The sequence below is a fragment of the Microcaecilia unicolor genome, chromosome 3, assembly GCF_901765095.1.
Source record: "Microcaecilia unicolor chromosome 3, aMicUni1.1, whole genome shotgun sequence".
Taxonomy (NCBI): Eukaryota; Metazoa; Chordata; class Amphibia; order Gymnophiona; family Siphonopidae; genus Microcaecilia; species Microcaecilia unicolor.
Window position 1 is genome coordinate 146092984 of NC_044033.1, and position 15267 is coordinate 146108250.

Consider the following 15267-nt stretch of genomic DNA (forward strand, 5'->3'; position numbering starts at 1 on the left):
ATTGTACGTGCAATGTACTGGAAATTAAGTTTCATGAAGGATTTAAGTATGAGCCTAAATTTTAAGAAAGGCATCCAGGCATTTGCTTCCGAGGAAGTGTACATGCACCATTTGTGAGGCCACTTGATAAAGTCACCTAGGCACCCATGTTGTCTTTTATACAATAGCCTCAAAATAAGCATCTGTTGGGTCTCCCAACCTAGGCAGCGTGTTCTAAAATTATCTTCCATGTGTATATATAACACATTGGCCCCCCTGATTCTGTAAAGGTTGCCAAAACTTGTATGCACAAATTTATGCATGTTCCAGATTTGTGCACACAATTTAATTGAACAAGCCAATTAGTGCCAATAATTGAATTTTTAACAAGCGATTATTGGCACTAATTAGATTTAATTGGGACCAACGCGTGTAAAGATAGGTGCGGATCCACGCCTAAAGTTTACATACGTTCCAAAAACGTGGCACGGAAACAAAAGGGTCGTGGGCAGTTCAGGGCAGAAGAGGGGCATGGCTTTGAGTTACAAGTCTAAATTTAGAAATGGGCATTTGTACTACATTTTTGTCTGTACAAATGGCTGCACCTAAATTTACATATAACTTTCTGCTTAAATATGTATTCTATAAGCTGCACTGAACTTTTGGCACGGCTTATAGAACACCACTTAAGAAGGGTTTTTTTTTTTAGTGCCTACGTTTTAGGCTCCATTTATGCAATTTACCCCTATAAGGGATCTAGCACATTCACAACCCCTACCAATTAACCCTGCCATCCAAGCTTTTACAGAGATCCTGTCCCCCAAATTTATTTAAGACTAAAGGGGCAGAATCAATCTCCGGTTGCTTCTATACAGCTGGTGACAATATATTTTGAACCCAGCACCGGTCAGGTAGGAATAAATGGAGGTCATTCTATGAGCCCCATTTGGACCTCACAGGGATAACGTTAAGATGCAGGAAAGCAACAATGGGGGATGGAGTAAACCTGGGGGAAGTTATTATTTTTTTTTAAACCTTTTAATGTGGATTATGTTGAATGGGGAGCAGGAATGGCAGACAGCCTTTATTTGTAATATTGGAAAACAACATGCACTGCAAAATAAATAAATACATACATAATGAGAAAAGGAAAATAAAAGGAAAAATCCTTACCAATAAAACAAAGAGCCTCCACACACTCAGAGCAATCATACAACTCAGTCTATAAACAAAGAAATCAAAATGTTCACAGCAAAGAGACTTTGATAAAGGTGTAAGATGTTTTTTCTTATAAATGTGATTTTGCTGCAGAGTCTCTGCAAGGTTGGTTTACAGTAGACAAAGGGTTTCCAACGGTTTGCACTTACTCTGTGGAATGTGCTCCCCACCAAAATTTGGATGGAAGCAATATACTTACTCTTTTGGAAATTAGCCAAGGATTGACTGTTTTATGTGCTTTTTGTGGTGCCAGTAGAGAACTGCACCTCTTAAAAATTATTGCTTGCTGATTTGATTTTGTTACGTTATATTATTTTTATTTTATTCATTATATTACATTGTTCTTGTACTGTGTCCTGGGTCTCTTTTGAGAAGAGTGGATAATTGAGTGAATGAATGAAATAATAAAGTTCTCTTACAGCTAGGTTCATTTTTTCCCCTTTGACCATTCAATGTCAAAATTAGGTAGAGGGTTAGAAGGGCAATTCTATAACTAAGCACCTGTACTTATGCATCACACGCATGTGTTAATGTAGTGGAGGAGTGGATTAGTGGTTAGAACACTGGTCTTGCAATCCCAAGGTGGCCGGTTCAAATCCCACTGCTGCTCCTTGTGATCTTGGGCAAGTCACTTAACCCTCCATTCATTGCCTCAGGTACAAACTTAGATTGTGAGCCCTCCTGGGACAGAAAAAATATCCAGTGTACTTGAACGTAACTCACCTTGAGTTCCTACTGAAAAAGGTGTGAGCAAAATATAAATAAATGTACTGAATGCTGGCACGTTCACAGGCAAGGGTACTTATTTATTTGTTACATTTGTATCCCACATTTTTCCACCTATTTGCTGGCTCAATGTGGCTTACATATTACCGTAGCAGCATTTGCCAGTTCCGGTCTGAACAAATACATAGTGTGCACAAGTGCAAGGTGTGATTGTGGTAGAATAAGGTTCATATAAGTTAGCTATATTGGGAAACTGTATGTCTAAGTTCAGAAGTCACAGCAAAGCAACTAAGTCCTATTCTGTACAGGCACACATAAGTAGCATAGCACGGGGGGGGGGGGGGGGGGGGGGGAGGGGGGTGTTCACATGGGCGGGGCTTCCACTTGCACACAAAACTTACAGAATAGTGCAAGTTATGCACACTCTTGTCACATTTAGGTGCCTGTAGTGATACCAGGTGTATGACTAGTGTAAATGCAGGTTGATAAATTTAAGAGTACTGATACCAGGTTTTGCTTGTGTTCTATAAGAGAATCTGGGTACTCAGATATCATTACTGTCACCATGTGGCAATGGGGTGCCCAAAAGAAGGTGCCCAGGAATTTCTCCCTATTCCCCACATTTTTTTAACAAGGTACCTAAATTTAAGCCCCACAGACAAACTTAAATGTATAGTGGTGAATGTACATTTGTGCATGTAAATGTTAAACTGAGTGCTCACTGCTATTGTATAATTTAGGTACACAATGCACTTACCTTGAATTCTATAAACGTCAACAAAATTGTGTGCGCAAATTTGGGTGCACGCCCAATTTGTCTGTGCAATTTAATTGAATAATGAGCTGTTTTTTTAACAAGCAATTATTTGCACTTAGATTTCATTGGAATTTACACATGTAAATTTAGACATGGGATCTGTGCCCAAGTTTTACGCGAGAGTAAAAAAAATAAAAGGGGTGCAGAAATGGGAGAGTCATGGGTGGAATGGGGACGTTCCTAGCATTTATGCGCATTGTTATAGAATATGTGGGGCATACGTGGGGCATACGTGCCCAATTTAGGCATGTACATTTGTATCACGTTTCAGCTGGTGCACAAAGCCGAGCCTAAAATGACTTCCTGGCATATGTGCTATTCTATAAACCTGCCTAACTTTAAGCGCGGCTTATAGACTAGCGCTTTTTTGGTGCCATATATAGAATTTAGTCCTTAGCGTGTAATGCAAGGGGGTACAGGCAATGGTGGAACATAGGCTGGGCTCGCACTTTGTCTGCTATTGAAACAGCGGAAGTGTGTGTGCCTAACTGTAGATGCCAATTGACACTAGTATTCTATAATAGAATCTTGGCGCCCAGGTGCTGTTATAGAATTAACTCTTAGCGCGCTGCATCTAAGCACCTAAATTGTGGTGCCCAGTTATAGAATTGCCCTCAAATGTATGTATGCGGTTACTCTATAAGACAAATTAGTGGGGTACTAAACAAAGAGTGTTAAACATCAAACAATAAAGCTCCCAGAATTTTTAACTGAATCTAAGGAAAGCCATTTTCCATCCGCTTTCTGATTTCTCCGAAAAGATACTTGCACTGCACCCTCGTCAATCTGGCTTTAGAGCACATTTCAACATAGAAACAGTTCTAGCTGCACTATTAGGTGAACTTCACACCCAATTTGACCAACATAATATCGTACTAACTGTTTCCCTTGATCTCTCAGCTGCCTTTGACTTGGTCAATAACTCTTTACTTCTTACTCATCTGTCGACTCTTGGAATTTCAGGCGATGTTTTATCTTGGTTTTCTTCCTTCCTATCTAACCGTTCTTTTCACGTCATCACCTCCACCTCTGTTTCACAGAAGAGGGCTCTCCACCGTGGTGTTCCCCAAGGGTTGATCCTCTCTCCACTTCTACTTAAAATTTATTCTTGAGCCCTCTGGCAGCTTTAATTCAATCTTTTGGTATCTTGACTTACTTTTATGCAGATGACATTCTCCTTCTCTTTCCTACTAATCCATTCTCCCCTCCTATTACTTTGCTGCAGACCTGCCTTGATTCTGTTGCACACTGGTTACAGGAGCACAGACTTATTCTGAACACTGATAAGACTGTTGGTTGCTGGTTTTTTGGCCCTTCTTCCCTCCCATCCTCCCCCAATACCCTGTTCGGTACCTATGAAATGCCAATCTCACATTTTCGTTGTTTGGGGATTCTCCTGGATTCTTCTCTCTCCTTCCTATCTCAGATTTCCCACCTATCTAAACGTTGTTTCCTTTACTTCTGTCAGTTGTGAGCCATAGGCTGTTATTTTAACCATGATGATTTTCACGCTCTCATGCTGTCATTGTCTCCCACCTAGATTACTGTGTAATGTCATCTATGCAGATTTGCCACATTCCTCAATAAAAGTTACAGACCCTATAAAACAGCCATTCGCCTGAACTGTCACAACAGCCGTTTTGATCATACCACCCCTCTTCTGAAACTTCACCATTGGCTCCTTGTCGAGTACCAAATAATTTATAAAATAGCCCTACTGACTTTTAAAGCCCTTAGAACTGTTGCCCCTGAGTACCTCGCCTGTCTTACCATTCCCTACTCTCCCCTTAGAGTCCTTCGTTCAATAAATGATCATCGATTAGTTCTCCCAACTCCTAAGCATGCGCAACTAGAATCCACGTGACACCGTGCTTCCTTTTTCCTTTCCCACTCGCCCTCCGTAGTGATCCCTCCCCTAAAGAGTTTTAAATCAAACCTTAAAACCTGGCTTTTCAAACAGGATATGAGGCAGTTTATCCCATTCTCCCTACTGTATGTTCTCCTATTTCTTCTCTAATCTGGTGTGAAAGCTTATCTTTCCTATCATTATTGGAGTTCTCTTCTTTTCTGAATAAAGTATAGAATGAACGCTCTGCTCTGCCTTGGCAGCTAGAACGGTCAAGCAAATATTTTAGTAAACTATAAGTACAGTACAGCTGTCAACTGACCTAGAAGTAATGGCATGCAAAAATTGCAATCCCAACCCCGCCCTGCTATTTCTCTGCCTCCGAATACCTGTCTATGCCACATAAAAGTAAGGGCCAAGATTGTACGCCCTGAGAAATTTTATAAACACTGACTTGAGCATGTAAAATGCTGGTCTACAATTGCTTATAAAATTATTGCCAAAGAGCCACGATGAGTGATAACTGGACTTAATGAGAGCAATTTTCTGCCAAATCACCTACTGAAAGTGCAAAGTCCATGCGCACTTTTTACTTGTAAATTGGCCAAAGGTAAAAAGGACTGCAGGCATTCCACTTTTTTCTGCAAGCAGATGTTTGTTGGAAAGCGCCATGCTTAGATCTGAAAATCCCTACATCCAAAATATGTCCCAGGGAATGCTTTTACATCAAAGCCACTTCAAAACTTGTATGCTATGGAGCCCGGTGCATACTTGTAGCCAGGTAGTGTGAGGACAATTATCAGGCAATTTATTTACAGTACAGTCTCGATTATCCGACCTTCGCTGATCCAACCATCTGGCATATCCGACAGAACCCCGGTGATGTCATTGCATCACAGTTAAGAAGCGCGCGGCTTCTTTTTCCATTTCCATTGTAGCACAGAGGGAAGTTTTACCCCTGAGACAATTTGCTTCAAATCCAGGGCCCTACATTTACCACAAAACAGCACCATTGTGAGCTGGGACCCTGCTTTTACAGCAACACAGAATCATTATGACATGAAGTTACCATTGTTTTCCATATTATCCAACTTTTCACTTATTCAACAATGGGTCGGTCCCGTTCACGACGGATAATCAAGACTTTACTATACTTGTGTATAAGATTTGAGAACTATCCTTCTCCATGCGGTCATATAAACACACAATGCATAGATAAGATATGTTTTTGGTCAACCAATAATCTCATTTCATCTTGCCTATGAGAAACTAAGAACGTGCACTTGTTTGAAACAACGAGTACAAAATGCAGCAGCAATAACTATTTTTGCAGTGGATAAATATGATCACATTCCTTTGCTATTCCATCTGCACTGGCTACCAGCAAAGAGGATTTTTCAATCCACTTTTCCTTATCAGGCTGCACAGTTTTGGAATTCTCTTTCTTCTTTTCCTTTAAGAATTTGTGGTTATCTTTTTAAGAAATTTTATACATTTTCTGTAACTGAGTTGTTTTTGGAAATTATTGCATACTTTGGTTTAAACATTGCAATTCCTGATGTATGTTCAGTTTTTGTCTATTACTATTCGCAGTGAACTTTGTGGTATTTTGCGGGTTATAAGACTGTAGTAATAATAATGTTATTTTTAAACAAAACAAGAACCCCCTCCCCCACCCACAATTTCTTTTCAGTGTCATCAATAGCGCACACTATTGTTCAATAATGTGTATTATTTGAGTAAGTGTGTGCCCTGATATTACCCTCAGAAGAAAAAAAAACAGAATAAAACAAAAAAATACCTCAAATGACAGAAAACTAAACAAAACAGAACTTTTTGGCCTGCATACTCCTATTATAATCCACATAGAAAATATCTCAATAAGAAAAATAAAATAAAATAATACATCTACATTTTTTCCTGTGCAGTGGCCCTTTAAGAATAATCTAAGTAATGAACCAGAAAGGAAGTCAATCACCCAACTAATGAAGACCGTAAAAACAGTTATTTACTATTACGGAAATGAAGATAGCATTCTGTAAGAAATGGATTACTTAGCCTTTGTGCCAACAAAGCATATCATACAAGTGCTGGTGCACAAAGCCGAGCCTAAAGTTAGGCATGACTTCCTGGCATAGGTGCTATTCTAGAAACCGTGCCTAACTTTAAGCGCGACTTATAGACTAGCGCTTTTTTGGTGCCATATATAGAATTTAGTCCTTAGCGTGTAATGCAAGGGGGTACAGGCAATGGTGGAACATAGGCTGGGCTCGCACTTTGTCTGCTATTGAAACAGCGGAAGTGTGTGTGCCTAACTGTAGATGCCAATTGACACTAGTATTCTATAATAGAATCTTGGCGCCCAGGTGCTGTTATAGAATTAACTCTTAGCGCGCTGCATCTAAGCACCTAAATTGTGGTGCCCAGTTATAGAATTGCCCTCAAATGTATGTATGCGGTTACTCTATAAGACAAATTAGTGGGGTACTAAACAAAGAGAGTGTTAAACAGCAAACAATAAAGCTCCCAGAATTTTTAACTGAATCTAAGGAAAGCCCTCAGAAGAAAAAAAAACAGAATAAAACAAAAAAATACCTCAAATGACAGAAAACTAAACAAAACAGAACTTTTTGGCCTGCATACTCCTATTATAATCCACATAGAAAATATCTCAATAAGAAAAATAAAATAAAATAATACATCTACATTTTTTCCTGTGCAGTGGCCCTTTAAGAATAATCTAAGTAATGAACCAGAAAGGAAGTCAATCACCCAACTAATGAAGACCGTAAAAACAGTTATTTACTATTACGGAAATGAAGATAGCATTCTGTAAGAAATGGATTACTTAGCCTTTGTGCCAACAAAGCATATCATACAAGTGCTGAATCTGTCTTTATACTTCAAGGTATTAAATGGTTATACACATTGAAACAGCTTGTGCTGCATTATCTTTAGCTAGCTTCCCTAGAAATGCTTTCATTCCTTTGCATAGTATATAGAACATTTTTGGAGAAGTGATTTACTGCAACATTAAGATGTTGGGTGTTTTACAGCTTGTCTGCACATACTGAAGATGGACTGTCCATCACATACCTTGTTTCTCAAACTCCTCAAACAGGTTCAGGCTGGTAATGCTGGGGCCGGTGAAGATGATGTAGTTTTTTCCTGCTAAATTCTGACACAGGCTTTTAGCCACCATGCTGTGGAGTTGTGGCTTGTTCCTCAAAGCATCTAGTCCGTCCATGCCGCTCCCTTCTTTCAAATGGACGTAAATCTTCTCAGGATCAAATCAGAAAAGAAAAAGAGGTATAAAGAAAGAAGAGAAAACAACAACAACAAAAGAAACACAGTCAGTGGGATTTACATCCTGGGAGCTGAAGTGAGTACCAGAACAAGACTGTTCATTTGCTTGTCAGTACTCTAATGCCATGTGCTAACTAATAATGATGTAGATACCAGGGGCGTAGCCAGACTTCGGCGGGAGGGGGGTCCAGAGCCCGAGGTGAGGGGGCACATTGTAGCCCCCCCCCCCGGCACCACTGACCCCCACACCATTGCCGACCCCCCTCCCGCTGCCGCCACCACCAACTTTGACCCCCCCCCCCCGCGGACTACCCTCTCGACCCCCCCCCCCACTGCAAACCCTCCACTGCTGTCGCCTACCTTTGCTGGCAGGGGACCCCAACCCCCCGCCAGCCGAGGTCCTCTTCTTCCTTCGTTCTGTTTCTGAGTCTCACGTCCTCAGAAATAGTACGAAGGAAGAAGAGGACCTTGGCTGGTGGGAGTTGGGGTCCCCCACCAGCAAAGGTACCAGACGGCGACAACGGGTTGATGGGGGGAGGGGGGGGTCAAGAGGGTCGTTGGCAGGGGGGTCCAGGGCCGAATCTACGGGGGCCCAGGCCCCCGTGGCCCCACGTAGCTACGCCCCTGGTAGATACATTGATTTTATATTGGAACAACCCCCTTCAATATGCAGTTAAGTGAGACTGCTGAAAATGCAGTCTTAAAATTAACTATTTAAGCCAGTGGTTCCCAAACCTGGTCCTGGAGGCACCCCAGCCAGTCAGGTTTTCTGGATATCCACAATGAATATTCATTTAACATTCAGTTAACTTTAAGGGCCCTGCTTACTAAGCAACGTTATAGGCGCGTTAATGTTGTTAATGCATATTAACCATGTACGTGCCTACAATATCCATATAAGTGTCTACATGGTTAGTGCACACACTAAGTGTAGGCACGCTAAAAACACTAACACACCTTAGTAAACAGGGCCATAAGGCAGCTAGGTTTATGTAGTCCTACTTAATAGCATAAAGTTAACCAGCTAGTCCTTAATATCAGGGGCAGGCTATCTAGCTAGCTTCAGGCTACACTCCTGGAATGCCCGTTGCTCCTCACAAACTCAAGGAGTGTCAGGCTTTCAAGGCAGAAACTAGGTTCGTGAGCCCTTGGGCCACTGCCTTGGAGCACCAGTAGCAGGCAAAACCACCCCACACCAGAGACAAGGCAGAACTCTGACAGAAACAGCTAGACTTCACCTGCGTTTGACCGCCGTTCCCCAGGAGTTGAGCCACTGGGTGAAGGCGGCCGGCAGGACTTACAGGACAGGGCAGGCACTGGATACCAACTAGGCCAGGGGTAGGCAACTCCGGTCCTCAAGAGCCGCAAGCAGGTCAGGTTTTCAGGATATCCACAATGAATATGCATGAGATAGATTTGCATACCATGGAGGCAGTGCTTGCAAATCTATCTCTTGCATATTCATTGTGAATATCCTGAAAACCTGACCTGCCTGCAGCTCTCGAGGACCGGAATTGCCTACCCCTGAACTAGGCTGAACAGGGACTGAGGGTCAGAGGGGAAAGGAATATACATGGGCAGCAAGGCAGGAAACTGGGCTAGGACTCACAGACAGACAATACTACACAAAGCAGGAAATGGACAAGCTAAAGGACAGGAACTGAAAGCTGCCACGCAGCCACTGAAACAGGGTACAAATACTGACAGACAAGAGACAGGACTGAAAGCCGCAAAACAGCCACTAAAACAGGGTACAAATACTGACAGACAAGAGACAGGACTGAAAGCTGCAAAGCAGCCACTAAAACTGGGTACAAATACTGACAGACAAGAGACAGGACTGAAAGCTGCAAAGCAGCCACTAAAACAGGGTACAAATACTCACAGACAAGAGACAGGGCTGAAAGCTGCAGAGCAGCCACTAAAACAGGGTACAAATACTCACAGACAAGAGACAAGACTGAAAGCTGCAGAGCAGCCACTAAGCAAGAGACACAGACAAACAGAAACTAGACAAGGAATACAGACCAGAAACAAGACTAGGGAAATAAGCAAATAAATCTAAGCTAAACTACACACAGACTAACTAGAATCAGACAAGGAACAATACAAGAAACCAGACTAGGCAGAAGTGCAACAAAGCACCAACAAACCAGGGACCTTAGACGATGCAAAGGCAAACTCAGAAGGTTCCAGGTGGTAATAAACCCATCAGCAGTTGAAACTCAGCTGCAGGAATCATGAGGCAGCTATGGGTGAGGCTAGCTGCCAAACTTCAAACCAAGTCTGGAGGGCTGGAATATCTGGACCGGACCGGACAAGAAAGAAAGTCTGGAAAGTCTATGGCAGCCACCGGTTCTGGTCACCAGAGGGCCAGAGGAACACAAACCAAGACACAGGCAGAAAGCATACTGAAGCACAGAGAGGCTTAACACACATAGGTGCAGTACAGTGGAGTAATCAGAGCCATGCTGGAAGCAGCCAGCACACAGAGACAGAGACAGAACTAACTCAGGAAGAACTGACAAAAGCCAGCTTAGAAGCTGACCGCCGGAAATAAGCTGAGTCTGAGAGGGGTCACGACCACAATCGTGACAAGGAGTTAAACTTTGACCTGACAAGACATCCAACCAGAAAGGGACTCGGTAGCTGAAGTAAATCTTCTCTACTAAGAGTAAACAAATATTAGTTCATGAAGACAGGGACTCAGGAAAACATTAAAAATTACTATGGCAGGAATGAAACAGTGGTATTCTAATTGGGAGACATGGGTTCTTCTACTCTAAAGATTTCCACAATTGTACCCATTAGCTGTTTTCCTTAGCCTTCAGCTGGTCTATGTAAATAAAATCTGCTCAGCTGAGAACCACAAGTTATTCCCTAGTCTGACTCAAGTGTTATAAACTGTCTCAGAGAACACTGGTCATCCTCTCACAATTTATGAACTCCTGAAGAAAGCTCTCTTTGGCAAGATGCAAGGCCTAGGACAGCAAATTTGAGAGAATAAGATCATATTCCCTGGTTTAAGAGTGAGGTTGTCAAGGTGTGCGCAAAACAGTAGCATAGCCAGACTTTAATTTTTAGATGGGCCTGGAGGTGGACTGGGTGGGCACAGGCCTCGCATTTCCTCTCCACCCACTACCACCCCCCCCCCCCCACCCACCTACTGCCGTGTTTCCTCTTCATCCGCCCGCCGCTGCCACATTTCCTCTCCACCCGCTTCCCCCTCCGACAGGCCCCTGCACATGGACAGTTATGGTCATTTTTACTGACCTGAAACGGCGTTCTCCCTCCAGCACCGGCGATTCCCATAGCCAGCCTTCTGCCAGTGCGCGTCGCCGGAGCCTCTTCAGCTGGTGCTGGAGGGAGAACAGTGCTTCAGGGCAGTAAAAGTGAGCAGACCACGCGGATGGGGAGAGTGGGCAGAAGAGGCTGGGCGGGCCTGGAGCAAAAGTGGCTGGGCCTGGGCCCACCCGTGGCTACGCCCCTGGCGCAAAATGAACTCATTTGGAGAAATTTCCCCCAACAAATCTTACACTGGCCAAGACAGAAGGGCCTGGATTTAGGCTGGGGGTGGCTGCCCCAGGTGTTACGCAGCAAGAAGCACTAGGCAACATTCTTTCCACTATCTCCCTCCTCCCTTACCTTCCCTCCTCATCCACCCAGACTGAATGGGCTGCCATGGGTTACTCACATTCCATCCCTCTCCCACTGTGAGTCTCTGGCAGGAGATGTGATTAATCTGACATTTCCTGCTGTCTCAGGGCCAAATTACATGAAATGAGCTGAGAAATTTGGTCAGGTGGCAGCAGGAGATGACATCAGATTCAGCCTGGGAAAATGGGAAGAGTGGAGAACCAAGGGAAGGAGTTAGGGGAAAGAGCCTGGGAAGCAGTGGGTGTAGCTTTGGGGGGCTTCCAACCCCACACACACTTTGGGCTCGGGCCTCCCTCAAACTGCAGTACCCTGAATGGCTGGTAGGAATGCACAAGCCCCGCCAGCCAAAGAGCTCCACAGCCCGAAATCTGTGTGAGGAATTTGGCAGCATGCTTTCCAGCAGCTGATGCTAGCACTTCTTGCACATGAACTGAGCATGTGTGGAAGGAGGGGATAGATACGGGGAAAAGCCTCCAGAGAGACAGAGGTAGAATGGGGAATAGCGTCTAGGAGGAAGACAGCAAATATGAAGGGGGACAGAATGTCTGTAGAGAGGAATCGTGTGAGTGTGTCTGGAGGAAAGGGGTGCGTAAGGCGACAAATTGGGGGGGGGGGGAGAAGAGCATCTGGAGGAAGGAAACAAGAAGAGAATAATGCCTGAAGGGGTCGTGGGAGAGAGAACCTTTAGAGATGCAGAGAGGGAATGAGATGAGGGGAAGTGTGTCTAGGAGACTTGGTATGAAGAATCTGGAGGAACTAGGAATGGACTAAGAGGAAATGTAAAGGGACAGGGGACTGAGGAAGCCAGGGTGAGGGATTGTGGAAATGGGATTGGAGAGAAGATAAAAAAGGAGCAATGGGAAGCTGGGTACAGGGAAGAGGAGTTGGATGCCAGGAAGAGTTGAATGACAGAGATGGCGCTGGGGCTGGTGAGGAAATGAAAGTCAGAAAGGCAGATGAGGGTTTGGAAGGGGTTAAATACAGAGGATGGCAGTGGGGAACTAGAAAGTAGGATTGAGAAATAAGAAGCTGAGAAAGCAGGAGAAAGGTCACAGTGGGGGACTGATGAATGTAGGGGAGAAAAAGGGATAACACTTAACTGGGTGAAGAGGCGGAGAAGGAAAAACAGAGGGAAAAAGATGAAAACAAAGATTTGTGTCAGACAGATTTAATTAATTAATTAAAATTATTTATATCCCACTCAATTTCGCCATTCTCGGTGACTAACAAAATTACACACACATAATTAAAAATTACTTAAAAATTCAGACATATTACCAAAACCAAGACCCACTACACAAGTAACAAATTATTTGCTTTCAATGTTCGTACCACCTAATGATTTGCAATATAAAACAGTCTTTGTAGTATCACTTCAATCATGAATTGTGCTGTATGCTTGCTCAAACAAAAAGGTTTTTCAATTCATCTTAATTTTGAAGGCAAATTATTCCACATTATTGGGATAGACAGTAGATAGTGGAGTCCTCCAGGGGTCTGTGCTGGGACCGCTGCTTTTTAACATACTTATAAATGATCTAGAGACGGGAATAGCTAGTGAGGTGATTAAATTTGCTGAAGACAAAAAGTTATTCAAAGTTGTTAAATCACAAGAGGATTGTGAAAAATTGCAAGAGGACCTTATGAGAGTGAGAAACTGGGCATACAAATGGCAGATGACATTTATTGTGAGCAAGTGCTAAGTGATGCATGTGGGAAAGAGAAACCCAAACCATAGAAAATCCACAAGTCATTATTAAGATGAACTTGGCAACATCTACTGATTATTTCTAGGATAAGCAGCGTAAAATCTGTTTTACTGTTTTGGGATCTTGCCAGGTATTTGTGACCTGGGCTTGATGGACCTTCAGTCTGTCCCAGTATGGCAACATTTATGTTGTTATCCTAGTGGTAGCCACCTCACTCTTCCCTCCTCCTCCCCCCCCCCCCCCCCCCCACCCGTGGTACAGCAGATCTCACCCCCACCCCATTTTCTCCTGCACTGTGGTACCTTTCACTCCTCTGTCCCCTAATTCTCCCCCTGCCCCCCCCCCCCCAATCTTGCTTGATGTGGCAAACCCTTTGGCTGGCTGGCTCATGGTCTTCCCTCTGTTGCTTCCTGCCCTGCTGGAAACAGAAAGCTGTGTCACAGAAGGCAGAAGGTGGCAGAGGGAAGGCCATGAGCCAGCTGGCCATAGGCATGATGTTTTCAGTGCTTTTGCTGTCTGCCACAAAAAGCAAGTTTGGAGGGGGAAGGAGTGAAACATGATGGACCGCGGGAGAGATTTGGGCAAGGGGTAGTTATAGCAGTGGCATTTTGCATGTCCTTCCCCCCACCCCCCATTTTTAAATTAGTAATATGACACCATGGCTTTTCTATGCAGAAAGAAACCCCTCCCCTTCAAGCCAGATTCAGCTACCCAGTATAATCGCTATTATAATTGACAGCATAAATCAACAAATTCTTGGTATGTGTGCTTCTGAATTCTCTACAGGATTGGCCAGAATTTCAATGTAAACTCTGAATCTCCAGTTCTGTATCACAAACTCCATATTCTCCAGCAACGGAGCTATCCCCCTTACAACTTGCCAAACAAACAATATTCAAATTGTGATCACCATCTCAGGAGCAGCACATGCTCCTTCACCTGGCCAACACTGAGCAGATGGATTTTTATTTGGGGATGGGGAAACCACTAGCCCCGAGCATTTTTATGCTGGGTGACAAGGGATGCCTTTGACCAGACACCTTGCAAATAACACAAGACCCTACAAAAAGACATTCAGAACCTATATAGCAAATTTATTACACCATAACAGCCCTAAACCACCTATGAAAAAACACTATAAAAATTAAACTGGGCTCTGAAGCACTAATATACCTGCTACTGGGAACTGGAACAAGCTGGACTGTTACAGATTTCTACATAGACACTATACTCAGTCGCACATGCAGATCATAGACGGACCCTCACCTGATACAACATAGTGGACCACACAAAACATTTGGCTAAAATGAAATGGAGACCCCCAAGAAAGCCAGACTCCATAAGCAATGCAATATTTGTAAAAGAAACAGAAATGCATTGTCTCTTGTACTCTGCTAAATAGAAAAGATGCATATTTCCAGAACTGTGTGGAATGTTTACACGTTATGTGTGCACCCGGCTGGATACCAGTAATGAATGTTTATGATCAGTATATGAACATCTATTGACTATATACAGTTTATCAACATTCATTGACCATATTTGAAAGATCAAGTTAATGGATCTTGAGTGACAGCAATATGCCCTGAGGACTTTTGGTAATGGACTGGGTTGGGCACAACTATTCTTGCTTTTTCTGTGGGAATTATGTGTGGTGTGGATATTGAATTGAAATGTGCAATATGTATGAGCAATGACACTATGAGGCATATTTTCAAAGCACTTTGGGAGGCTAAGTTCCATAGGTTTCTATGGAACTTTGGGAGGCTAAGTGCTTTGAAAATATGCCTATGTGAACGTGATGTGGTTTTAGATAAATGTGTTAGTATGTTTAAGACTTTGTATGTGTTACAGTTTCTCGGGAAAGATGTTTATGCATATTCATTGGGGAAATCCTGAAAACCCAACTGGATTGCAGCCCTCGAGGACAAAAGTTGGACAACCCCACTCTAGAGGTTACACAGCATGGGAGAAGTCACAATTTACGCATGTTGGAGTCAATATTCAGC

The 15267-nt window shown here is 43.3% G+C and overlaps 1 protein-coding gene across 1 annotated transcript in view; it reads right to left on the bottom strand.

Moving 5' to 3' along the window:
- The window catches only part of PGBD5 (piggyBac transposable element derived 5), a 240152-nt gene that overhangs the window by 55514 nt on the left and 169371 nt on the right, over window positions 1-15267 (bottom strand). Inside the window, exon 4 of the mRNA XM_030196434.1 lies at window positions 7683-7863. Within this exon, the coding sequence (XP_030052294.1) occupies window positions 7683-7863 (181 nt within the window). The remainder of the gene's footprint in view (window positions 1-7682; window positions 7864-15267) is intronic.